Raw genomic sequence first — 24,231 nt, forward strand, 5'->3', positions numbered from 1 at the left:
TGCTGAAATTCTTAAACCAAGATCAGAGCGAGAAGACAAAAAGAGAGGAAGACTACTGTACAAAAACAAAAAAAGCCATTTTATTGAAATCTTTTCCACTTTGAAACTTGAACCAACATTCTTAACCTGACAGATTAAGGTCTTACAGAGAAGGAACAAAGAAATGTGACTAAAAGGCACACTATAGTACAACAATGAGATTCTTTCTTCGTGTTCGTTTTAATAGCTAAAACCTTTTTTTGGGGAGGGGGGGGGGGGGTCTATGAAAAACAAGACCGTATACAAATGAATTGTTTAGGACACATTAGTATTGTCACTATGCAGAGCAGACTGACAATACACAGGAACTTGTAGCTTTGGTCTTACAAATGGTGTATTTTGTACATTGTATGCATGTGTCCAGAGAAATGACAAACTAAAATCCACAAACCCCTGTACTAACAAGCCTGTTGTAACACTTTCTACACTCCCTGAGAGGGACCTAAAGAAAATCAACAAAAGCGTGATCAACAAAATCTTGATATTCAATGCTGGTAATGTCACAAAAAATAGTGTCTCTTTTTAATTCAATGTGCTAAGTGCAATAGTGTGACTTATTAGCTCTGCTGATTAAGATATTACACCAGGATACTTTTCACCCTTAATTTCAGCAATAACTTATCCACAAGAGTACAAATCACAGAACTAATTGAGCATTTACATTCAATGGTTAATAAACTCAAAAGACTCCCAATTCAAAAATTGCATCACTCATTCATAAGAGTTCACAGGAATAGAAGTTACAGCAACCAGAACTGAGCATCCTTAGAGCAAGAAAAACCAAAACTCCCATAAAAGGAGGAATAATAATTATTTTCCCCATGCATTTAATGTACAGTGCAATGCCAGACGACTTTAGACAGTCTGTGCTTACACTAAATAAGTGAATCATGCCAGTCGATCTTTGTCTCAAGTGTATTCAAGCAGAAATTTACCACATCATTCATTAAACGTTTAAATCGCACACAGGAAATGATTAGAGCTCAGAGATACAATTATGTAGTAATGATATAATTATGCAATTGAATGTGTTAGAAATAGGGGTGTCATCAGCAGTTAGCGCTGCCAGATGAGGAGAGTCGAGCAGATTGCAGGGCAAAAGAGGAAGCCAACAGGACCAGAAGAGAGAGGAGCAAATATAAATGGTGAAGGACAAGCCGGGGTTAGAGGTAAGACAGCAGCAGCTTGGGTTGTTATACAGACTGGTAGCCAGTGCGACTCTTCCGTCGGCCAATCAGGTAAGAGATAAGTACTAGGATGATTAGGAAGCTGAGAGCCACACCCACAGCAACGGGCACAAGAAAACTCAAATCAGAATCCAGAAAGCATTCCTCCGCTGGGAGAAAGGGAGAAAGAGAGGGAGGGAGGGTAAGTGAGTTAATGCAGAAATAACAGTTCTGTTAGGCACTCAAAAGATTGTTAACCACAACAGGACTCACAATTCAGTCAGATCGATGCAGAATAGGCACCTTATAAAAAAAAAAAAAACCACCACTTTAATGTATTCCTATTTGAAATATGAAACTGGTTTCAAAAGAATTTGTGTACATAAACCAAAATAACTTGAACTTGTGGATGCTTATATATTCTCAGATTTATATTATTAATCAAACTGCTCATAGCCAGAGGTCTGACTTCTCTTTCTTCCAATCAGATAGGCCAGTAAGACAATAATAATGAGGACAGACAGAGCAATTCCCGCTGTTACAGGGACAATGAAGTTATCAGGCTAATCTGCGACTCAATCCTCCGCTGAAAATAAAATGAATGAGGGAAAACAAACAAAACCAAGAGAAACTGCAATAATGTGTCAAACTGCAGTTGAAACCGATCTGAAACAAATCTTTTGATATTAGCAAAGGCAGTTAAGGAAGACTGAAAAGATGGCCCACACAGCTTTTAATGTTCTACACAATTGTCTTACTCCATTTATTGAAGCTAAAAGCCCATTAAAACAAAGCCATTCCATTGCAAAAACGAAACAACCAAATCTCATGAAACACATCAAATGTTTGGGGCAGTCAGATAAGGAATCCCTTTTTTTTTTTTTACAAGTCTGCAAGCAGAAAACTTCACACAAGTATGCTCAGAGGAATGAAAAAAAAAAAAAAAAAAAAAATCCATCTTTATTTTACAAGTAATTCATGTAACTGATTGGATGGCTAGCACAAGTAACAGTATTAAGCAAGGCACAAAATATCCAGTTTTGAAGGTTTAGTTTGTCCTGGCTATGGTGAAACTCTTACAAATGATTGTGTGGGTGCTGCATAGACTAAATTAGAAGTGCATAAACAGTGAAAAAGTCACTGGAAATAAAGAGGAAAACAAAAACAGGTATAAATAAAATAAAACCTTAAACCTAGGAGAGACACGAGAAAGCAAATGACTAATTCTGAAAATGCTCAGCAACTGAAAACATGTCAAAATGTAACAAAAAAAATACAAAAAAAATTATATCCCACTGCCGCTACTAAAGACAATTCAAACAGGTGCAAAAGTAACTTGCAGCAAATACAGTTCACAGTTAGCAAAAAGCAGAACGCATCTTTCAGGCTTGAATTCAAAATTGAGGAGTACCTGACTAGATGGTGGATTTATAATTGTCCCTTTTCAAACCCCAGTAAAGGGTAATCAAACATTACCAAAACTATTTTGTAACAGCATTTAAATGCCAGTTAGCTTTTCTTTGTATTGTGCTTTACACGAAGGGTCACTCAAATACACCAGGCCTACATCTATTACAATGGTCTGCATTTTTAAAATGCTTGTCATGTATTTCAATCGTTCAAGCACTTGTTTTCCTGTTCTAGAAATTCAATTGTTTGAACGGGACGTCCAGCATGTTTAAATGGTTTTTACCCTCACAGCTGCTCTGAATACAGGACAACCAACATCATGCAAAAACACCGGATTTCAATAAATGTTAGAGTAACAGCCTGTTTCTGGAATTAATTTTAATATTTAACTCAAAAGCTGCAAGACAGGTGAATATAAAGCAGTTTCAGTTTACAGCGGTCGATACGGTTATGATAGATGGAAACGGGAAAAAAAAATTATGTCTAAAGAAGCAAGTGCAAGGTCCAAGATTGAGCATTGAAATTGGCCAGGACCAAGATCTATGAAACTTTTGTTCTTCGATTCAGAATATAAAAAAAAAAAAAAAAATAGAAATGTACTGTGACTTTAGCAGTAATTTGCATTTTAAGAAATGAAATGAGTGGTGCTTTAAGCCAAAACACAAACAGACCATGCACTTACTTCACAACACAATTGGGGGGCTTAGTTCACAATAGGAAGCTCTGGTCCTGGAGTGCCACTGTATCTTTTCAATAAATTGCAGTTTAAGGACTGATGGATTGACTGATGGCCAATTGAGATTGCACAAAAACCCACAATATTTATAATGGTCCAGGAACAGGCTTGTGCGTCCCTTAAACCACCCAGGATTTGATGCTGTGATTTTGCTGCATTACAGTGTTTGATATCCAGCATAGGTCCTTCTTCGACCAATCACGTATGCAATCACAACAATGAAAATCAAACCGGCAAGAGCGGCACCAACAATGATTGGGATTAAGAGGCTGGTGTCATCCATTGAACATTCATGGGCTGCAGACAAAGAGAACATGAACGTAAGATGAAGCGGCGATCTTCTCATCAACACCACTGCAGATACTCTCAAAGACATAAGTCACAGACACTTGATCCGGTAAAACAGGGCCATTTCTGAGCCTTTACAGAATTATTCAGCTTTAACATTAAAGATAGATAACTAATCAGTTTATAGTAGCTCAGGTCCATTCAGTAATATTAGCATACTGCTTTGTTTAAATTAAAGTAATGCCATAAAAGTATTTTTCATTGTTGGTTTCATGTTAACATTAGATGACTATAGTTAAGTGTTGCCAAAAAAAAAAAAAAAAAAAAATTTAAACCTTATGCTCTTGTCTCGCATTAAGACTACAATAGTAATTTGAACTCCAAGGTGTCAGGATCAGTTTGGGCAGGATTTTTTTAGACTCTTCATTCAACCGTGTTTGTCATGTAATTTGGTTTTGCATATAGGCCTACATCTTTGTACATCCTTTCATGAACTTGGTGCAGTAGGTCACATGTGATAATGAACACCAGAAACCATGGGCTTATCAGAATTAGTTATCAGATGCGAGAAGGGCCCCAAGTTTCTAAATTAATACTAAAGTGCTGGAAAGCTAAGTGGCTTTTCGCACCACTCTGAATAGCAATGCTTCTTGAGCTGTGGTGAGTAGCAAAGTAGCTGGTAAATTACAGAACTAAGAAGGACAGAGTTCAGTTAGGAGTTATAAATATGCTGTAGAATTACCTTTGATGAGAATTACCTCAGCTTTATTTTTACAAACGAATACATACCGGCGTTAAACTTGTTGTTCTGGACAGCAAAGGGCTGCACTTGTAGCTCGAACGTGTTGAGGGTAAGCTTGTCAGTGATGTTGTAACTCTGCTCTTTTTTGCACATGTAGGAGCTTCCGACAGATGCCTCCCACAGAGACAGATTATTATTGGAGGCATGGAAAAAGTTTCCTGTTGAGGTTACACCAATCAGAGGACAGAATGTGATTACATGACAAGAAATGCAACACCATTAAGAATGCACAAAATATTGGTACCACACAGGTAAGGGCTGATGTCACGACTTGTTTATTTACATTTTTTAATCAGTTATTATTAGATCATACTTGGAATCTAACGCTCATTTTGTTAATCTAATAATTGAATACTGTTAAATGCAATCTTAAGCAAAACTCAATTAATCTCATTAATTGATTGCTAAATTCACCTGTGGAATTAAAAGAGGATTTTAGTTTTCAGAGATTTAGGTTTAGACAAATAGAGAAACTTATTGTGGGCTTCTTATTGTCTTTAGATGAGAACAACGAGAATAAAAAGATTATGCATTTAATTTTCACATTAAATATGCCTTACCAGTTCCAAGCTTAACAGAGAGCGTCAAAGCATGTAGACGGAACTTCAGTGAAACCTGAGGAAAGGAAAACCCAAAGTCAGATGCAACCCAAGATCATGAGAATGTGATTACTTTATGAACTGGCAGTTTTGCATGAATGTGTACAATTTTGTCACGACTGTCCAATTCGAACCCCATAAATTATAATCAGGTTAGATGCAATATTGAATTCAACACATTTGAAGACAAGGCTGTGAGGAATAGACTTACAGTCTTTAAAAATGCCATGCACTCTACAGAAGTACAAATTATGATTTTGAACAAGTCACAACTTTTAAATTGGTTTTAATCTACTTGTTTTCAGCTGAACACTCGGTATGTTGTTCAGATACCATACAATCCACTGAACACATCATACTTCAATCCGTCACAGCCTTGTTTTCATTCCTGTCAAAGTTTAAATATGGCCCTACCCTGACTAAGGCCAACACCTAAACATAACCCTAACTTGGTCATAAGCAGATAAGCATAAAGACTCACATTTTTTAAGAGTTGCCAACAGATGGCACTTAAAATAAATAAAAAAAAAAAATTCCAACCAAGAACTTCTACTACCCCTTTGCCTCAGTGGACTTTAGTCACCAGTATATCAGACTCTCTTCTTTAAAGACTTACATTTGTAAAGACAAAATGAACGGTGATTTCTTCCGACTTCAGCAGAAGGGAAGAGTCACTGCCACCACTTCCACAGGTTCCACTCACTTCCGTTACGTTAGCACTTGGGTCAAAATTAAGAGTCTGAAAGCTGGAATTCTAAACAAGGAAAAAAAAAAAAAAAAAAGATTTGTAGTGGAGTAATAGCTTTTCACAACAAATATCCATTAAAGGATCACAAATTTCAGTTCTTGCGTTCCTCTGCACAGACATTATGTACCTACCTCACTCACTCTGAAACTAAACTGAAGGCCCATCTTTGCCAAAAGACAGACTGTGACATTGTCTGACTTGACGCTGTAGTTTCCAACAGTTGGGTTGGGAACAGGAGGAGAGGTTGGAGGAGTTGGAGCGGTTGTAGCAGAGTGCGCTGTAGTTGGTGCTTCTGTAGTGGAATTCGTGGTTTTGTGATGAGGGGTAGTTGGAGGTTCAGTAGTAGATTTAATTGTGGTGGAATGAGGGGTAGTTGTAGGTTCTGTAGTATATTTAATTGTGGTGGAATGAGGGGTAGTTGTAGGTTCTGTAGTAGATTTAATTGTGGTGGAACGAGGGGTAGTTGGAGGTTCTGTAGTAGATTTAATTGTGGTGGAGCGAGGGGTAGTTGGAGGTTCTGTAGTAGATTTAATTGTGGTGGAACGAGGGGTAGTTGGAGGTTCTGTAGTAGATTTAATTGTGGTGGAACGAGGGGTAGTTGGAGGTTCTGTAGTAGATTTAATTGTGGTGGAACGAGGGGTAGTTGGAGGTTCTGTAGCAGATGGAGTTGTGGTTGGACCAGTAGTCACAGCAGTAGAACCGGCAGTTGAAGAGGGTTTGGAGGTGGTTGGAGAAGAAGTGCCAGAGAGGACTATGCTTGTACTGAACTCCTGTGTTGAGGGTAATGATGAGGTCACCAGATCTTCAGCATGCACAATACCTGCACAGGGTAGAAGCACAATGTTACTTCCTGTACTTCACATTATGGTGGGGTTTCCCCGTGTGACACTGAGAATAAACAAACCTGTTGTTTCAACCTTCCAAAATCAAGTTTAGCTAAACTGTTTTAATATGAACGCAAAGTCATTAAACGCTTAAAAACATAGAAAGAGGTGCTTGGTTTAGCGTTGTCAACCACCTTTGTGTGTGTAAGGAAATAAAAACAGCAATCCAGCACATTCTGGTACCTTCCTTCCTGACGGGCGGTAAACTAACACTTCAAAATATTGCATTGTATTTGCTCTTGTCTAAGACCCAACTGATTTAAGGGCTGGATACAGCACACATTTTGTTGTTCTAAACAATTTAGGAGTTAATGCTAGTTGCCAGAGGTAAAAGCCAATCCACAAAATTTTGGGCATTCAGAGGAAATTGATTTTACAGAAAAAGAAAGATTGTGTGATGGTCTTTAGTGTCATACTAGGATTCAATCCAGTTGGAGGATTTTAAACCCCTTTGATCTTTTGAACAAATTTTTAGAACCCATCTTTTTCCTTTATCATGCATCTCTTAGCAACAAGGTTCAAGTTTCTGCTTGAGTTTGTGGCTTTAAAATGACATAATCAGGTAGTGTGTGTGATCCTCAGCCATTTGGTGTGCAACACCCAGCTTTTCCCTCTGTAACCATTTGCAAAGTCATTGAGTGTATAATGACTAGGGTTTAGAAACCATTCAGACTCTAGGTGCGTTATGAATGCCAGGCTTTAGATAATCACACTGGGTGACTGTCCCCTGTCCTGTAGTTTGATGAAATTAACCTGGTACTTCACACACAAACCCATCACATGATTATGAAGGAGGGTAGCTGAGAAACACACACTCAACAAGCACTTCAGGATCACATACTTGAAGTTAAATCTGAAAAGTGAGAAATCCATGTCACAACTTCCTTTTTTTTGTGCTGAAAATATTTTGAATTTAAAAAAATAAAAGTTAAAGTGAGTGTTCCTAAACAATACAGCAGGTTACCCTGTCTCAACACTAAATTAAGTTACAATTGTGACAGACAAAATTTGGTAAACACTGATTAATTCATCGGTAGATTATTTTAACAGCACTAAGCTAAATTAGACAGCATTTTTAGACATCAAATATTGCACACATTGTTGTCCATGTAAGCAGCGCGCTAGGTTGAGAGCGATTTTTTACTTAACTTTAGTACTTACAATTTAAATTTTACTAAATTATAAAACATCTCCTAAAACTATTTTAGCCGTATGTTGTGGTTTTAAATTTTAATTCGCAAACAATCTAGCATCTAAACATCAGAAGCTGGACGGTTATACACCGGTTTATCCATTAAAAACGAATTTATTAAATACATTGATAACTCTGAATTTTATTAATGTGTTGCAAAAAAGGCAAGGATAGTAAATATTTATCCCTCAAGTTGACAATCACTCTGATTTTCTAACGTGCTTCTACTGGCGCAGGTAAGAATTCGTGTTAGTGCTAATGCTAACAGGGTCTCGCGCTGCTGTGGGCCTGCGATAAACTCCCAAAAATAAACCCAATATCTCCTTTTGTAAAGTGACACAGTCTGAAATGAAAAACGCAACAACATTGTCGTACGTACCACTCAGTAGGATAAAGAGCAGGGTCAAACAACCGCGGACAGCCATTGCGACGGGTGGATGTTTCCTCTGAGCAGACAGACGGTAAGTGACGCCCGGACCGAGTGTGACCCGGTTCAGCAGCACTGTGAGCTCAGCCTCAAACCTGCGCTCATATAAATCATGACTGGCCCAAACTCTCCTCCTCCTGCACATGGGCCTTACGTCGAGTTTACAACACTGTTCATTTGCCAAACCTGTGTGTAATTAAATCAGCTACTGAAATGTTGTATTACCGTTTAAGAGCGCAATAAATATAAATATATAAATAAATCATGAAACAACACATTATACACGTTTTCTAAAAAAGACAACATTCCATACCAGAAAATTCATACCAAAACATTTATTTATTCCTTTTAGGTGCTGATTTTCTTCAGTCAGATTTAAAGGGTTAGCATATTTTATTCTCAAAAAACTTATGCTTGAGGATTTAAAAGTTGACCTATTTATATAAATATTGCTATTTTATGTGTGAAAATATAGTATTAGTTAAGTCTTCTATCCAAAAGACATCCAGTTTCTGAGGCTATAATTAATCACACTTTCTTATTTCTTATTTCTTATTCATGTAATGATTTTTTTATGCTTACATTTCTGATAATCAGTTGACCCTAATTGGTTTCAATACAATTCAGCTCTGATTTTGAGGAAAAATTAGAAAAATAATCTGTTAAAAAACAGCTTAATTTTAACATTGATACTTACAATGAAAATTATAAACTGTAAATATTATAAACAGTACTGCAACAATTGTTCAGTATCATAATCATTTTCAACAACAAAATATAATAACATTTGGGGAACTTGGGGAAAAAAGCTGTTCAACATTTTCACTATAGCCCATGAAAAAAATATAATGTTAACTGAACACTTGCTGATGTTTTGTGACCCAATAGAGGGAACATTTTGTCATTATGGTGCATCTCAATAAATTAGAATGTCTTGGAAAAGTTTATTTCAGTAAGTCAACTCAGATTGTGAATAATAATAAATTCAATGTACACAGACTGAAGTAGTTTAAGTCTTTGGTTCTTTTAATTGTGATGATTTTTGTTCACATTTAACAAAATCTCAACAAATTATAATAGGGTGACATGCCAATCAGCTTATCAACTCAAAATACCTGCAAAAGTTTCCTGAGCCTTCAAAATGGTCTCTTAGTTTGGTTCACTAGGCTACACAATCATGGGGAAGACTGCTGATATGACAGCTGTCCAGAAGACAATCATTGAAACCCTTCACAAGGAGAGTAAGCCACAAACATTCATTGACATAGAAACTGGCTGTTCACAGAGTGCTGTATCCGAGCATGTTAAAAATTGAGTGGAAAGAAAAAGTGTGGGAGAAAAAGATGCACAAACAACTGCATCATTATGAGGATTGTCAAGCAAAATTGATTCAAGAATTTGAGTGAACTTCACAAGGAATGGACTGAGGCATCAAGAGCCACCACACACAGATGTGTCAAGGAATTTGCTGAACCACAGACAACATCAGAGGCATCTTACCTGGTGTTAGAAGAACTGGACTGTTACCCAGTGGTCCAAAGTCATCTTTTCAGATGAGAGCAAGTTTTGTATTTCATTTGGAAACCAAGGTCCTAGAGTCTGGAGGAAGGGTGGAGAAGCTCATTGACCAAGTTTATTTGAAGTTGCTTGTTAAGTTTCCACACTTTGTGATTTGGGGTGCAATGTCATGCTTCCTTCTGCTGACCAGCTTTTTGAATATGCTGATTTCATTTTCCAGCAGGATTTTGTACCTGCCCACACTGCCAAAAGCACCAAAAGTTGGTTAAATGTGTGCTTGACTGGCCAGTAAACTCCCCAGACCTGAACCCCAGAGTGAATCTATAGGTTATGTTCAAAAGGAAAATTAGAAACGAGATACCCCCCCCCCCCCAAAAAAAAATGCAAATGAGCTGAAGGCCACTGTCAAAGAAACCTGGGCTTCCATACCACCTCAGCAGTGCCACAAACTGATCACCGCCATGCCACGCCGAACTGAGGCAGTAATTTAAGCAAAAGGTGCCCCTACCAAGGATTGAGTACATGTACAGTAAATGAACACACTTTCCAGAAGGCCAACAATTCACTAAAAATTTTTTTGTTTTTTAATTGGTCTTATGAAGTATTCTAATTTGTTGAGATTGTTAATTGGTGGGTTTTTTGTTAAATGTGAGGCAAAATCATAATTAAAAGAACCAGAGACTTAAACTACTTAATCTCTGTGTCCATTGAATTTATTTAAAAGTTTCACAATTTGAGTTGAATTACTGAAGTGAACTTTTCCACAACATTATATTGAGATGCACCTGTACAGCACATTATACATGTATTTTCTAGCTAAACTAAAACATTTTTGAATCACAAAAGGTCATAAGTCAGACAAATGCAGTTTACATACAAAACAAAAGCATACATTTTATTTGTAAATTCTATTTAATGACTTAAAACACATTGGACATCCTTCTCCATTAAAATGTGACCACTTGGCATCTATGAATAACATTTAAGATTATGTAAACATGATATAGTTGACCACAAAACTATTAAAATGTTATGATATTGACATTTAGCTTGGATGGTGTAATTCACAAACACAATTTCAGATAGTACAAGTGTTTTCAAGTTTTGAGACCGCTCTGCGAATTGTGTATTGTCGCCCCCTGATGGAGAATACCGGAAATGTCAGGCCTCACGCTTAACCAAAGCAACGGTGGAAAGTACTTCCGGCGGGTCAGCGTCGCCTCTTAGAAAAGTTACTGTCTCCCCGATGACTTTTCCTCAAACCTAAAATATCAGTCCATCTCCTGAGCGGAAAGACGGTGTCCGGCAGAATGCTTTAACGCAAACAGCCTTCGGCGAAAAGCAGTTTGTAATCGAACGGACTTTGTGCAGCGCGCCGGAGTGCGCGCGAGCGAGCGAGAGGAAGCAGTATTCAACCATCTTTCCTCTGCTGGCAATAACAAGAACAGAGAAGGGGCCAAGTGGGGCTGCACTTCTCAATTTATCCTCATTTTTTCCTTTTTCATACTCGGAGCAGCGAGGTTGCACGTCCCCCGACCGAGACCGAGGAATAGAAAACGTCCACTCACCGGGATCTTAGTATTAGTAGATTAGCTAATTGATTTGGTATTTCGTTTTTCATGTTTCCAACAGGTTTACCTTCCCCTAACCCCCCACCGCCAGCCCAAGAGCCCAGACCGGCAGCTTCTGATGTTCACAACGACAGTAGCTTAACGTCTTCTAAGAAGAGGAAAATTAACAATTCCGAGAAAGAAGACACTGATTCAATATCTTCGTCTCCTAAAGTCATTAGTAATTCCTCCTCCACAACGTCCAGCTCTTCCAGTTCACAACAGCCGCAGCACATCCAGAAGAAGTTGAGGTTCGAGGACCCGCTGGATTTGATCGGATTGGATGTGAAGATGGCCGAGGAGTCATGTAACTCTGCTGAATCGTGTTCAAAGGCGAGAAATGTGTTCCTATCTGGAGGAGTCGGGCATCATGCTAACGGACTGACCAAGTCTGCGGGCTCCGCCACCTTCTCCAACAGCAAACCCGGTGCTGCGAAGAAACTTGTTATCAAGAACTTTAAAGGTAACGTTAGGGGAAAAGACTGCGGTCCCCCTCGTCTTCTTTGAAACATGATAGGCTGTGTCTCAAAACTTAGCGAGCTGCCTGCCTAAACGGCATTTTGCATTTTTCTGCCTAAACACACACCTGCGACGTCCAGAAAAGATGCCTAGTACCTAAAGCAGTAGTAAACAACTTGAGTTACTGTCTTACAAAAGAAAATGTGCTGCTGAAAATGACTATTTGTAACTGTCTTTTGATTATGGAGGAACATCACTTGAGTCAAAAAAATAAAAAAAAAACCTTGTTGATTGAGATGTTTGTGTGTGTATTTATATATATATATATATATATATATATATATATATATATATATATATATATATATGTATGTGTGTGTGTGTACGTGTACATATGAAATACAGCAAAACTGAGAATTTTAAAAATGTTTTCATTTTTAAAGTAATAATAATATAAGTGTTGTTACATAAAACCAGCTTCATATTTCTGCGTTTAAACCCTCAAAGTGCATTTTTAGCCTCATGATAATGTCTTTACTGCAATTTATCTGTACTGTTTAACTTTTGTCTTAAACTCAAAAACAATTTAATTAGTGACCAGCATAATGCAACGTGTTGTCATTTGCATCTTTATGTTTAGTCTTAATAAAGAAATAAGTGCAGTAACTGTCTTATACAAGCAAATGCTGTGGTGCTGTAACAGATGAGAACAGCTTTTTATTTATAAGTGCTAATAGATTTTATGTAACTTGCAGTTGCTTATGATGGCACATCTCTTGTGTAAACAAAATCAAAACCTGACCTTTATTGAAACACTAACCAGTATTTATGTTTCTTGTTTATACACATCCTTCTTTTTGTTATAATGTTATATCAGAGAAGCCCAAATTACCGGAGAATTACACAAATGAGACCTGGCAGAAGCTGAAGGAGGCAGTAGAGGCCATACAAAACAGCACTTCAATAAAGTACAATCTAGAGGAGCTCTATCAGGTTAGTTTTATGTTTATATTTGTTTTATCATTTAGTAATATTGTACATGGAATCTAATGCTATTTTTTCCCCTTTGTCTTCTCAGGCTGTTGAAAATTTGTGCTCCCATAAGATATCGGCCAAGCTCTATAAACAGCTCAGAGTGGTCTGTGAAGACCATATCAAGGCACAGATCGATCAGTTCAGAGAATATCCTTTTCTTTGCTACAAATTTCTCTTTTTTTTCTGTTTCTTTCTGTCTTAAGTTGAGAGTTAAAGTAAAGAGGATGAATCAGGGCTCAACATAAAGAATTTTTTTGTTTTCTTTTCATGGATCGAAAAAATGGCTCATCACACACGCGATACAATTATTAGAAACTTCTTTTTTCTTTTGCAGATATTTTGAGGATTTTTTGACGTATAAAGTTTAAAAGAACCATTTTGTAACATGATAAATGCCTTTACTGTCACTTGTGATCAATTTAACGTATCCTTGCTGATTAAAAGTATTAATTTCCTTTAAAAATTCGTACTGAATCTTAACATCTGCATGGTAGTTTCAGTAATATATATTCGTTTTGAATTAATCATGTATTTCTTAAAACTAAAGTAGCAAAATTAATTTTAATTTTATATAATAGCAGAACTTTTAACATAAAACTCATTAATGCTTTTGCTAGAAAACTATGGCAGACAGTGCATATGATGAGCTAAATAAACAAGGGAAACTTTTTCAGAAATGATGAGAAGTTGAGTCACTGGTAGTTAAATAGGACTGTCTGCTTACAGACTGCTAATCATAACTGTGATAAACAGTTTCTTAACTCTTGCCCTACGGATGCCCTAGACAGTGTTCTGTTCCTGAAGAAAATAGACAAATGTTGGCAAGATCACTGCAGGCAAATGGTCAGTCTACTCTAAATCTCTGTGTCTACATACGTTGAAAAGTTGAACTTTTTATCAAATGTTCCTATATCTAGTTATTTACCTGTTTGGAAAAAAAATGCTTTTAATACAAAAACATTGTCTTTTCTTCTAGATCATGATTAGGAGTATATTTTTGTTTTTGGATCGCACATATGTTTTACAAAATTCAATGCTGCCATCAATCTGGTATGTCTTCACACTTGACGAAAGATATTGAATTTGTAACACTGGCACTGTCAGCTCTGCTGTCTTTTATTTACTACCATTGCTTTGCTGCTCCTCCTGCTGGTGATTAATGATACATTTGTGTTTTGTCTTCAGGGACATGGGCTTGGAGTTGTTTCGTTTCTATATCATCAGCGACCTGAAGGTGCAGAGTAAGACAATCGATGGGATTCTGCTTCTTATTGAGCGAGAGCGGAGTGGAGAGGCCGTAGACCGCAGTCTTCTGAGGAGTCTTCTGAGCATGCTCTCAGATCTGCAGGTTAGCTCACCTGATTTCTCATTTGTACTCAAATCAATGTATCTGGGTTTATGTTGCGTTTATGGCATAACTATTTAATAATGCTATTAATAATTTTTACTTTCTTTTTTTTCTTTTTTACTGCGATAAATAAATATACATACATGTATTTCTTATTGTTTGCTTAAGTGGCATGCCTGTATAAAGTCAGTAAACCCAGTAACTTTCACATGACACAGACAAGGAAACAAAATAAGTATTTTTACCAAGTCTGGTTAGTTTGGCATGTATTTTTATATTTGCTATAAATTATTATATTTAAAAAAAAAAAGTGCATAAGCTCAACGGTTCTGCTGAAAAAAAAAGCAAAACACTGAGTAATTATGAATATTAATGCCCTTATCTTTTTTTAAGCGAGTCTTAATGTAGGTGTTCATAATTTATGTTTCTGCTTTTAAACCCTCAAAGTACATGGCCTGTTTATCTCCATGGTAAGGTCTTTACCGGAACAACTTGCTTTATTTAACTGAGGGATGAGTCAAATATTTTCATTACTCACCAACATTATGCCACATCCTGTCATTTGCATCTTTACACTTACACTTACAATTACTAATGTAATTCTACATTAATGCATTGAATGCACAGAAGTCTTCTACTGTGCTTGTCTAGCTTTTGATCCTTGATATTACTTTAAATTGTGTGGCCAAACCTGTTAGTTTTAGTGTTGTTGTAATCACACATTTGTTAATTTCATGACAGATTTATCAGGATTCATTTGAGGATCGCTTTCTGGAGGAGACAAATCGACTGTATGCTGCAGAGGGCCAGAGACTCATGCAGGAAAGAGAGGCGAGTTTCACATCAGGGGAACATAAAGTATTGATTTAAAAAAATATATTTATATTATTGCTTCATTATTGTGATTCTCATTAAGCATACATTAGCATACAAACAGGTACTTAGAAACAGGCTAGATTTAATGATGTAATCACCCTTGGCTGTTGTTTCAAAATGATTTACACCCCTACAAAGATATGCAGCTGTTTTGTTTTTGTGGAACATTAAAATGAAAGAACCTTTTCTATACAATCACATTTCATAGTCTTTGAAGTATTCCAGGTGACTTGTGTTCTAGTGTTCTGTGGTCATATGTTTTATGATTATTATTATAAGTCATAAGGACCACTTTTATGGTGCTTTTCTGGCCTTTAGGAACTGTGATTGTTTGGAGGAAGAAAAAAAAAAGATCAAAGTGAAGACGTTTCAAAAAATAAACACATTTTTGTGAACTATGCTTTTAAATAGAATTTCTTTTTTTAGGTGCCAGAGTATCTCCATCATGTCAACAAACGTCTGGAAGAGGAGGCAGATCGAGTCATTACATACTTAGACCAGAGCACACAGTAAGTATACAGAGAATATAAGCAACATTTACAGTTAGTAGTTATTTTGGTAAAAAAGATATGTGAACCATTGTCTTTTTTTTTTATTTGTAGAAAACGCCTCATTGCCGCAGTGGAAAAGCAACTGCTTGGAGAACACCTCACTGCAATACTTCAGAAAGGTATCACCTTCATTGAATGGAGATGATTGACATTGTATTTGGTGTTCAAATGGTCAGCCATCCTCAAAAACAGAAGTGATTTACATAAGTGCTTGTTTTCTTTTGCCACTCTAGGTTTGAATAACCTGCTGGACGAGAACCGTATTCAGGATCTGTCTCTGCTGTACCAGCTCTTCAGTCGTGTGAAGGGAGGCGTGCTGGTGCTTCTGCAGCACTGGATCGAGTACATCAAGGTGTGCAGGGAACCCATCTAGGTGGCTGAGAAAACCATCATAACAATTCAATTCAATTCAATTCAAGTTTATTTGTATAGCGCTTTTTACAAAATAAATCGTTACAAAGCAACTTTACAGAAAATTATGTTTCTACAATATTTAGTAGTAGCTAGTAGTTTGTGCACATTTGACAGGATTTTAGAAAAAATAATAATAATAATACAAGACGTAGTCAGCTAGACGATGAACTATCAATATTATTAAGTTATTATATGATTCAGTCACACATTTAGCAATAATTGTTAGTTCTGTTTGTTGATTCAAGGTTAGCATCATCTGGGGTCCTCTGAGGGTCAGCATCATCTCTTCTCAGGTGTTCTGGATCCAGACTGGAGCTTGTTTAAATCCTAGTTACCACGGGATGTAAATCCCGTGGCGAAACATAGAAACAAAATACAGACATCATTAGCATAGCTGCTGATCCAACAAAGTAAAATTAGTTTAACCCAAGCTAATGAATAAAAATGCAACTTTGAACAGATGCAACTACACTCACAATTAAAAAGAAACATTATTCGAATGCTTGGCGAAAGAGATGTGTTTTTAATCTAGATTTAAACAGAGAGAGTGTGTCTGAACCCCGAACATTATCAGGAAGGCTATTCCAGAGTTTGGGAGCCAAATGTGAGAAAGCTCTACCTCCTTTAGTGGACTTTGCTATCCTAGGAACGACAAAAAGTCCAGCGTTTTGTGACCTTAGGGTGCGTGATGGATTGTAACGTGGTAGAAGGCTAGTTAGGTACACTGGAGCTAAACCATTTAGGGCCTTATAGGTAAGTAATGATAATTTGTAACTGATACGGAACTTAATAGGTAGCCAGTGCAGAGACTGTAAAATTGGGGTAATATGATCATATTTTCTTGACCTCATAAGGACTCTAGCTGCTGCATTTTGGACGACCTGTAGCTTGTTTATTGAAGAAGCAGGACAACCACCTAGAAGTGCATTACAATAGTCCAGTCTAGAGGTCATGAATGCATGAACTAGCTTTTCTGCATCAGAAACAGATAACATGTTTCGTAGCTTGGCAATGTTTCTAAGATGGAAGAATGCAGTTTTTGTAACATTGGAAATATGATTTTCAAAAGACAAATTGCTGTCTAATATAACACCCAGATTTCTGACTGTAGAGGAAGTAACAGTACATCCGTCTAGTTGCAGATTGTAATCTACAAGATTCTGTGTAGTGTTTTTTGGTCCAATAATTAGTATCTCTGTCTTATCCGAATTTAATTGGAGAAAATTGTGTGTCATCCAATCTTTTACATTTTTAACACACTCTGTTAGCTTAGATAATTGGGAAGTTTCATCTGGTCTCGTTGAGATATATAGCTGAGTATCATCAGCATAACAGTGGAAGCTAATTCCGTATTTTCTAATAATATTACCAAGGGGCAACATATATATTGAAAATAGAAGGGGACCTAGGACGGATCCTTGTGGCACTCCATATTTTACTGATGATAAATGAGATGACTCCCCATTTAAGTAAACAAAATGGTAGCGATCGGACAGGTAGGATCTAAACCATCTTAGAGCCTGCCCTTGAATACCTGTATAGTTTTGTAATCGATCTATGAGTATGTCATGATCTATGGTGTCGAACGCAGCACTAAGATCAAGTAAGACTAGAAATGAGATGCAGCCTTGGTCTGACGCAAGGAGCAGGTCATTTGTAATTTTAACAAGTGCAGTTTCTGTGCTATGGTGGGGCCTAAAACCTGACTGAAATTCTTCATACATATCATTTTTATGCAGGAAGGTGCTCAATTGAGCAGACACAACTTTCTCTAAAATTTTAGACATAAATGGAAGATTTGAAATAGGCCTATAATTTGCCAGTACACTAGGATCTAGTTTTGGTTTCTTAATAAGAGGCTTGATAACCGCCAGCTTGAATGGTTTTGGGACGTGTCCTAAAGTTAACGACGAGTTTATGATATTGAGAAGCGTTTCTTCGGCTACAGGTAACAGCTCTTTCAGTAATTTTGAGGGTACAGGATCTAATAAACATGTTGTTGGTTTAGATACAGTGATAAGTTTATTTAGCTCTTCCTGTCCTATGGTTGTAAAGCGCTGCAGTTTATCTTTGGGTGCGATGGATGAAACTGAAGTGTTAGACGCTGTAGAATCTACATTCGCTATTGTATTTCTAATGTTATCTATTTTATCAGTGAAGAAATTCATAAAGTCATTACTATTTAACGTTGGTGGAATATTTGAATCAGGTGGCATCTGGTAATATGTTAACTTAGCCACTGTGCTAAATAAAAACCTAGGATTGTTTTGGTTATTTTCAATGAGTTTGTGTATATGCTCTGCCCTAGCAGTTTTTAGAGCCTGTCTATAGCTGGACATACTGTTTTACCATGCAATTCTAAAAACTTCTAAGTTAGTTTTTCTCCATTTGCGTTCAAGACTACGAGTTAATTTCTTGAGAGAGTGAGTATTACTGTTATACCATGGTACAGTACGTTTTTCTCTAACTTTTTTCAATTTGATTGGGGCAACAGCTTCTAATGTATTAGAGAAAATAGTGCCCATGTTGTCAGTAATTTCGTCTAATTTGTGTGTATTTTTGGGTACAATTAGCAGTTGAGATAGATCAGGCAGGTTATTTGCGAATCTTTCTTTGGTGGCTGGAACAATAGTTCTGCCCAGACGGTAACGCTGAGACATATAGTTAATATCAGTTATACGCAGCATGCACGATACAAGGAAATGGTCTGTAATATCATCACTTTGAGGTACAATATCTATAGTGCTATAACAGTGCTGAATGTGTCTTGTTTTTGTGTCTCAGGCCTTTGGAAGCACAATTGTCATCAACCCAGAGAAAGACAAGACAATGGTTCAGGAGCTTTTGGATTTCAAGGATAAAGTAGATCAAATCATCGATGTGTGTTTCATGAGGAATGAGAAGTTTGTTAATGGCATGAAGGAGGCTTTTGAGACCTTTATCAATAAACGGCCAAACAAACCTGCAGAGCTCATAGGTCAGTTCACAATGTTTTCCCACCAATCATTGAGGGTTTTTGTTTGATTGAGAATTTAAAGCTGGTTGGATCGAGACAAACGTTCACTAAATTTGTTTTGTTTTCTATAGCAAAATATGTAGATTCAAAGCTCCGTGCTGGGAACAAAGAAGCAACTGATGAGGAACTTGAGAAAATGTTGGACAAGATAATGATCATATTCAGGTTCATTTATGGTAATACAATTTTTATCTTCATTCTCTGTTCCAAAGACCTAGAAAGTTTTCAATTGACTGTCTAAGCTTTATAGACTTTCTCATCTCTCTTAAGGCAAAGATGTTTTTGAGGCCTTCTACAAGAAAGACTTGGCGAAGAGGTTACTGGTGGGAAAGAGTGCCTCTGTAGATGCAGAGAAGTCTATGTTGTCAAAACTCAAGCACGGTAAATTACATTTCTCCTTTCATATTCCTAAAACTACCATTTTCAGTAACGCAGATGTTTTCGAAAGGCTGTGTGAAGTAACAAATGGTGAATTGTGTTTTTCTTGTAGAATGTGGAGCTGCATTTACCAGTAAGCTGGAAGGGATGTTTAAAGACATGGAGCTGTCAAAAGATATTATGGTGCAGTTCAAACAGGTATTTTTATTTTCATTATTCATTCATTCATGCCATTCACTTATTTCGTGTCTAGTTACATCTTACAAATCTCTCTTTTCGAATCTGCTCCTCAGCACATTCAATGCCAAAATATTCCTGGGAACATTGAGCTGACAGTGAACATCCTCACTATGGGCTACTGGCCAACATATGTACCCATGGAAGTACATCTGCCTCCAGAGGTCGGGTCCTTGTTCATTATTCCTTGTTTCTACATGGCAGTAATACCCATAATTCAAATTGTTGGCATTATAATTCATTTATAATCTTTTATTAATACCTTTCACTCTTCAGATGGTGAGATTGCAGGAGATTTTCAAAACGTTTTACCTGGGCAAACACAGTGGACGGAAACTACAATGGCAGTCTACGTTAGGACATTGTGTTTTAAAGGCAGAACTCAAAGAGGTAATGCGCAACTTGGCGTGAATACCGGACTATTAGCTGATCGTAATATTTATTAACTTAATTTAAAACATTCTTTTCTGAAGGCTTCTCCACTTTTTTTCCCAGGGCAAAAAAGAGCTGCAGGTTTCCCTGTTTCAGACGTTAGTTCTGCTGATGTTTAATGAAGGCGAGGAGTTCTCTCTGGAGGATATTAAACTTGCTACAGGCATTGGTATGGACACTTGTGACAAGCAAGCACGTTGCAATTTATTCACATTGTTGAGAGATGCTATTTAATTTAATGTTAAACTTTACATTCAAAGTTAAACCAGGGTTTCTGTGGGTCTTAAAAAGGTCCTAAAAAGTGTTAAATCGGAGCAGAAAGTCTGAAATTCAAAGTCAAATATTGCATACATGGCAAAAAAAAAAAGTCTTCCCCGGTATTTTTGTTTTCCAGTATAAATATCTAAACGTCCTTAAATGAAGTTACATTTACTTGAAAATGAAAATTAAATCTTTAAGTACAGTAAAAGTGATTTCCATATTCTAGAGGTTGGAATCTTAGCTATTCAAGCCTTTTTTTTTTATTAATAAAAACGTTATGAGATTAGTTGAAAGTTGCATTTTCAGACTTTGAAGTGTTGCTAATACAACTAAGTGTGCTCCCTATACATTTACATTGAGAACATTGACGTATTGTCTGCTTATTTCTTTATTTCGTAAAGTTTCTTTAATTGAAAGAACTTAAAAAGGTTCGTTAACACGTCCTGCAGACACCCTGTAAACCTCTGACTTTTACAAACTTCCAAAATGTTTAACAAATTTGACAATATTTAAAATACACATACACTTGCAGAGGACGGTGAGCTGAGGCGGACTCTGCAGTCACTGGCCTGTGGGAAGGCACGTGTCCTTACCAAAATCCCAAAGAGTAAAGATGTGGAGGATGGAGACAAGTTCTCTTGTAATGATGATTTCAAACACAAACTCTTCAGGATTAAAATCAACCAGATCCAGATGAAAGAAACGGTACTGTCCTAGCACATCTCTCATTTGATTGTTGTTGTCTGAAAGTTATGGGCCGCTTGGTCTCATGGTTCTTTGCTGTACCTCACAGGTGGAAGAGCAAGCCAGCACAACAGAGAGGGTATTCCAGGACCGTCAGTACCAAATCGATGCTGCCATTGTTCGAATCATGAAGATGAGGAAAACGCTCAGCCATAACCTTCTGGTGTCCGAAGTGTACAACCAACTTAAATTCCCAGTCAAGGTGAGGTCTTGGTTGCCAAATTGTTTTGTTTTCACAGTTAATGGAGTAGTTTTACTGGATTGGCTATAAATGGATGTCTTGCAGCTAGACTAAACTGTGAGGTGCAGTGAAACAAAACTAGAAAACTCCCAACAATCACAAAGTAATGTACAAAATATTTAAAAAAAAAATAAAAAAAGATTGTGCAGTGACAGCTTTGTGCATTTAAAATTAAAGCATTTTCAGTTGCATGTTGCACAATCACATTATCTGTTAACAAGTTGCTCTTTTCTTTTTTTTAAAAAAGTAATATTTTTATTCAGCACGGATTCATTAAATTGCTCAAAAGTGACAGTAATGACATTTATGATGTTACAGAAAAATATTAAGCAACACAACTTTTCTCAATACTGATAAGGTTTATTGTGCACAAAGCATATTAGACTGATTTCTGAAGGATCATGAGGATCATATGACACTGAAGACTGTGGTAATGACTGTGGAAAATTCAGTTTTGCCATCACAGGAATAAATTATATTTTAAAATATATTAATTAAAATAAAAAAGTTATTTTAAATTGTAAAAATATTTGCTGGTTACTATTTTACTTATTTACTATTTTACTGTACACACACACACACACACACACACACACACAGATATATATATATATATATATATATATATATATATATATATATATATATATATACGTATATATGTATGTGCGTTTTAATAATGTACACATTATGCTGTTATACTGTTTTTTCATCAAATTGGTGAGCAAAAATAGCCTTTTAAATATCTTAATAACTGCAAACTTTTGAAAAGTAGAGTTTAAAAAGCACTTAAGTTCCTGTGTCCAGCTTGTTGTGGAATGAAATGCCTACATAAAAAATAAAAATGACTGTTTAATGTGCATTACGTTCAGTAAAAATAATCACTTAGCTTTAACTTTAAATTCTTCACTGATAATCAATATTTTTTTCCTCTTGTCTCAAGATTGCATATAATATGAGCAATATGAATATTGTTTTCAGTGTCACCAAATTTGGAAATTAGTCAAAGACTCGCAGCGGAGAACATTTGGCACTGCCACTAAATTTGTCTTTTTTTTTCTATTTGCAGCCTGCTGATCTGAAGAAGAGGATAGAGTCACTTATTGACAGGGACTACATGGAAAGGGATAAGGAGAATCCCAATCAATACAACTATGTGGCTTAGAGAGAGAGAGCGAATAAGAGGGGTAGATGGGGGATGATAGAAATGACAGGAGGAGGCTGTTCTCAGTGACGTTGTTTACTTCCCTTAGCACATGGAAGCCCTTGTTCCAGGTTTTGTTCACTTTAACATCTTCACCCCAGTGACCAACAACCGAATCAGTTTTCTCTTCATGGCTTTGACAGGGTAGGGTATGTTTTATTACTATCAGAATGGCATGTCCAGTTAGAAGAAAAGACAATACAGAACTATTTTGTTAAAATGCTTCTGAGAATTGGACACTTCCAAGCTTAAAAAGAAAAGTTATTTATTTTCAGACTTGGCTCCATGGCTTTTGTTTGTCTCTGGCATGCTTTTTTTCTTTTTCATGGTTTATTCATGCAAATATCACAACATATTGACGTATTACCTGTGCAAAGAAAACCAACAGCAGATTGATTGAATTTGACTCACTTGTTCAGTCAGTGTTGTATTGGGTAGCAGTGTGTGAAAACAGGTTTTTTCTTTGCCAGTGTTTGTACAAAGAAAAGAGTATTCAGCTGATTGGTCACAAACAATTTATGTTCTGTGAATGTGATTTATTGATAAATAGAACAATTGAGTCTGATTGGAAATTTCACAGTTTGTGCCAAGATTAGATAAAACCAAGCACTTGTTTTGTTTGTAGGAATGTTAACGCTGCTAAACACTAACTTTTACATCTTCCTTCTTTTTCCCTCCCTGCTTACACCTTCTCACATTTCCTCCTCTTGTTTATTTTGTATATACATTTTACACACAACTTTGATGTTTGACACTCTCGACTACATTGCAACTGCATTATTTTTCCCTGGAAACTCTGAACAAGCACAGTAGCACCATTTTATCATTCTAGTGTTTCCAAGTTTATATAACCCTTCAGTTCTGAATTCGGCCCGTTTACTGAGAAGCTCCTCTGTGTGGCGTCACTGGATCTGTCTGTGGAATTTTTGGCAATGGTGTTTTGAGAAATCGTACTAAAGTGGACTGTCGAGCAGTGTCTGGAAAAAGTATGCTTGTTTTTATTGCCTCAGAATAAACAACTGTATGTGTTTCCATGATCTTGTCCCTCTTATCAGTTTGCAGTATTTCATTGTTCTTGTGAGAAAAAAAAAAAAAAAAAAAAACGTGTAAAATAGATATTCTAACAGTAACCATTTAAAACCTGACATTGTATTTTATTTATTCATTTATTTATTTATAATTGTTTTTTTTTCTAAAGTTGTCTCAGATTCTAATTTAATTTAACCCCTTTCAGCATATTTACAGTTTCATGTAATTAATAAATGTAGAGTTTTGTGGACTACTAGTTTGATTTTAAAAACACACCTTTAGACTGGTTGGAAGAAAACATCCAAAATACATTAAGGTATTAATTTTATTATACCTTATAAGTGTCTATAAATTAAAGGCAGTTTTTGCAAATTGTTTTTTATCCCCTTATGCCCCAAACCAGAAATCTCCACATTAGTTTGTTTATACATCATACATAAAACATTTTATTTCTAAAAATATAATAATTTAATTTCCCCTTATCGCTTTTGACATTGTTTTCTGACGATGGAGTGATATAAAGAGAGAGAAAAAACACATGTTAGCAAAATTACTTTATCCGGTGTCAGGTTTCTGATCTGGAAGTG

General features: G+C 36.4%; 2 protein-coding genes across 6 annotated transcripts; one reads left to right on the forward strand and one right to left on the reverse strand.

The window, feature by feature from the left end:
- Window positions 1-58: 58 nt before the first annotated feature.
- On the reverse strand, window positions 59-8,451 carry LOC127971976 (lysosome-associated membrane glycoprotein 2). 5 transcript variants are annotated; one of them, XM_052575332.1, is made up of 7 exons: window positions 8,244-8,451; window positions 6,348-6,608; window positions 5,920-6,212; window positions 5,657-5,794; window positions 5,002-5,056; window positions 4,429-4,599; window positions 59-1,375 (listed from the first exon to the last, which is right to left on the reverse strand). In XM_052575332.1, exons 1-7 carry the CDS (start codon window positions 8,434-8,436, stop codon window positions 1,233-1,235), a joined length of 1,254 nt encoding a protein of 417 aa, XP_052431292.1. In that variant the 5' UTR covers window positions 8,437-8,451; the 3' UTR covers window positions 59-1,232. The 5 variants fall into 5 exon arrangements, with proteins under 5 accessions (XP_052431292.1, XP_052431293.1, XP_052431291.1 ...); XM_052575333.1 differs by having other exon boundaries at window positions 5,920-6,167; window positions 6,303-6,608; XM_052575331.1 differs by having other exon boundaries at window positions 6,303-6,608.
- Window positions 8,452-10,877: 2,426 nt separating this feature from the next.
- Window positions 10,878-23,652, forward strand: LOC127971630 (cullin-4B-like). The gene is made up of 20 exons (XM_052574786.1): window positions 10,878-11,882; window positions 12,756-12,871; window positions 12,957-13,060; window positions 13,687-13,756; window positions 13,890-13,963; window positions 14,099-14,261; window positions 15,003-15,092; window positions 15,564-15,646; window positions 15,740-15,807; window positions 15,922-16,040; window positions 18,887-19,079; window positions 19,190-19,294; window positions 19,389-19,499; window positions 19,609-19,694; window positions 19,790-19,897; window positions 20,010-20,123; window positions 20,229-20,334; window positions 20,959-21,131; window positions 21,220-21,372; window positions 22,481-23,652. The coding sequence occupies exons 1-20, from the start codon at window positions 11,429-11,431 to the stop codon at window positions 22,574-22,576; spliced, it is 2,586 nt and encodes an 861-aa protein (XP_052430746.1). The 5' UTR covers window positions 10,878-11,428; the 3' UTR covers window positions 22,577-23,652.
- The last annotated feature ends 579 nt before the right edge of the window (window positions 23,653-24,231 follow it).

The sequence above is a fragment of the Carassius gibelio genome, chromosome B14 (assembly GCF_023724105.1).
Source record: "Carassius gibelio isolate Cgi1373 ecotype wild population from Czech Republic chromosome B14, carGib1.2-hapl.c, whole genome shotgun sequence".
NCBI classification, from domain to species: Eukaryota; Metazoa; Chordata; class Actinopteri; order Cypriniformes; family Cyprinidae; genus Carassius; species Carassius gibelio.

What these genes read in the sequence shown, in the direction of transcription:
- LOC127971976 (XM_052575329.1), bottom strand. Translation starts at nt 8,436, where the DNA reads ATGTGCAGGAGGAGGAGAGTTTGGGCCAGTCATGATTTATATGAGCGC. An exon ending in TTCATTTTGTCTTTACAAAT is followed by an intron (nt 5,057 to 5,656) that starts GTAAGTCTTTAA and finishes TCCTTTCCTCAG; the next exon opens with GTTTCACTGAAGTTCCGTCT. An exon ending in GAACAACAAGTTTAACGCCG is followed by an intron (nt 3,649 to 4,428) that starts GTATGTATTCGT and finishes CTTTGTCTGCAG; the next exon opens with CCCATGAATGTTCAATGGAT.
- LOC127971630 (XM_052574786.1), top strand. Translation starts at nt 11,429, where the DNA reads ATGTTTCCAACAGGTTTACCTTCCCCTAACCCCCCACCGCCAGCCCAA. An exon ending in CAAACCTGCAGAGCTCATAG is followed by an intron (nt 19,080 to 19,189) that starts GTCAGTTCACAA and finishes TGTTTTCTATAG; the next exon opens with CAAAATATGTAGATTCAAAG. An exon ending in CATATTCAGGTTCATTTATG is followed by an intron (nt 19,295 to 19,388) that starts GTAATACAATTT and finishes ATCTCTCTTAAG; the next exon opens with GCAAAGATGTTTTTGAGGCC.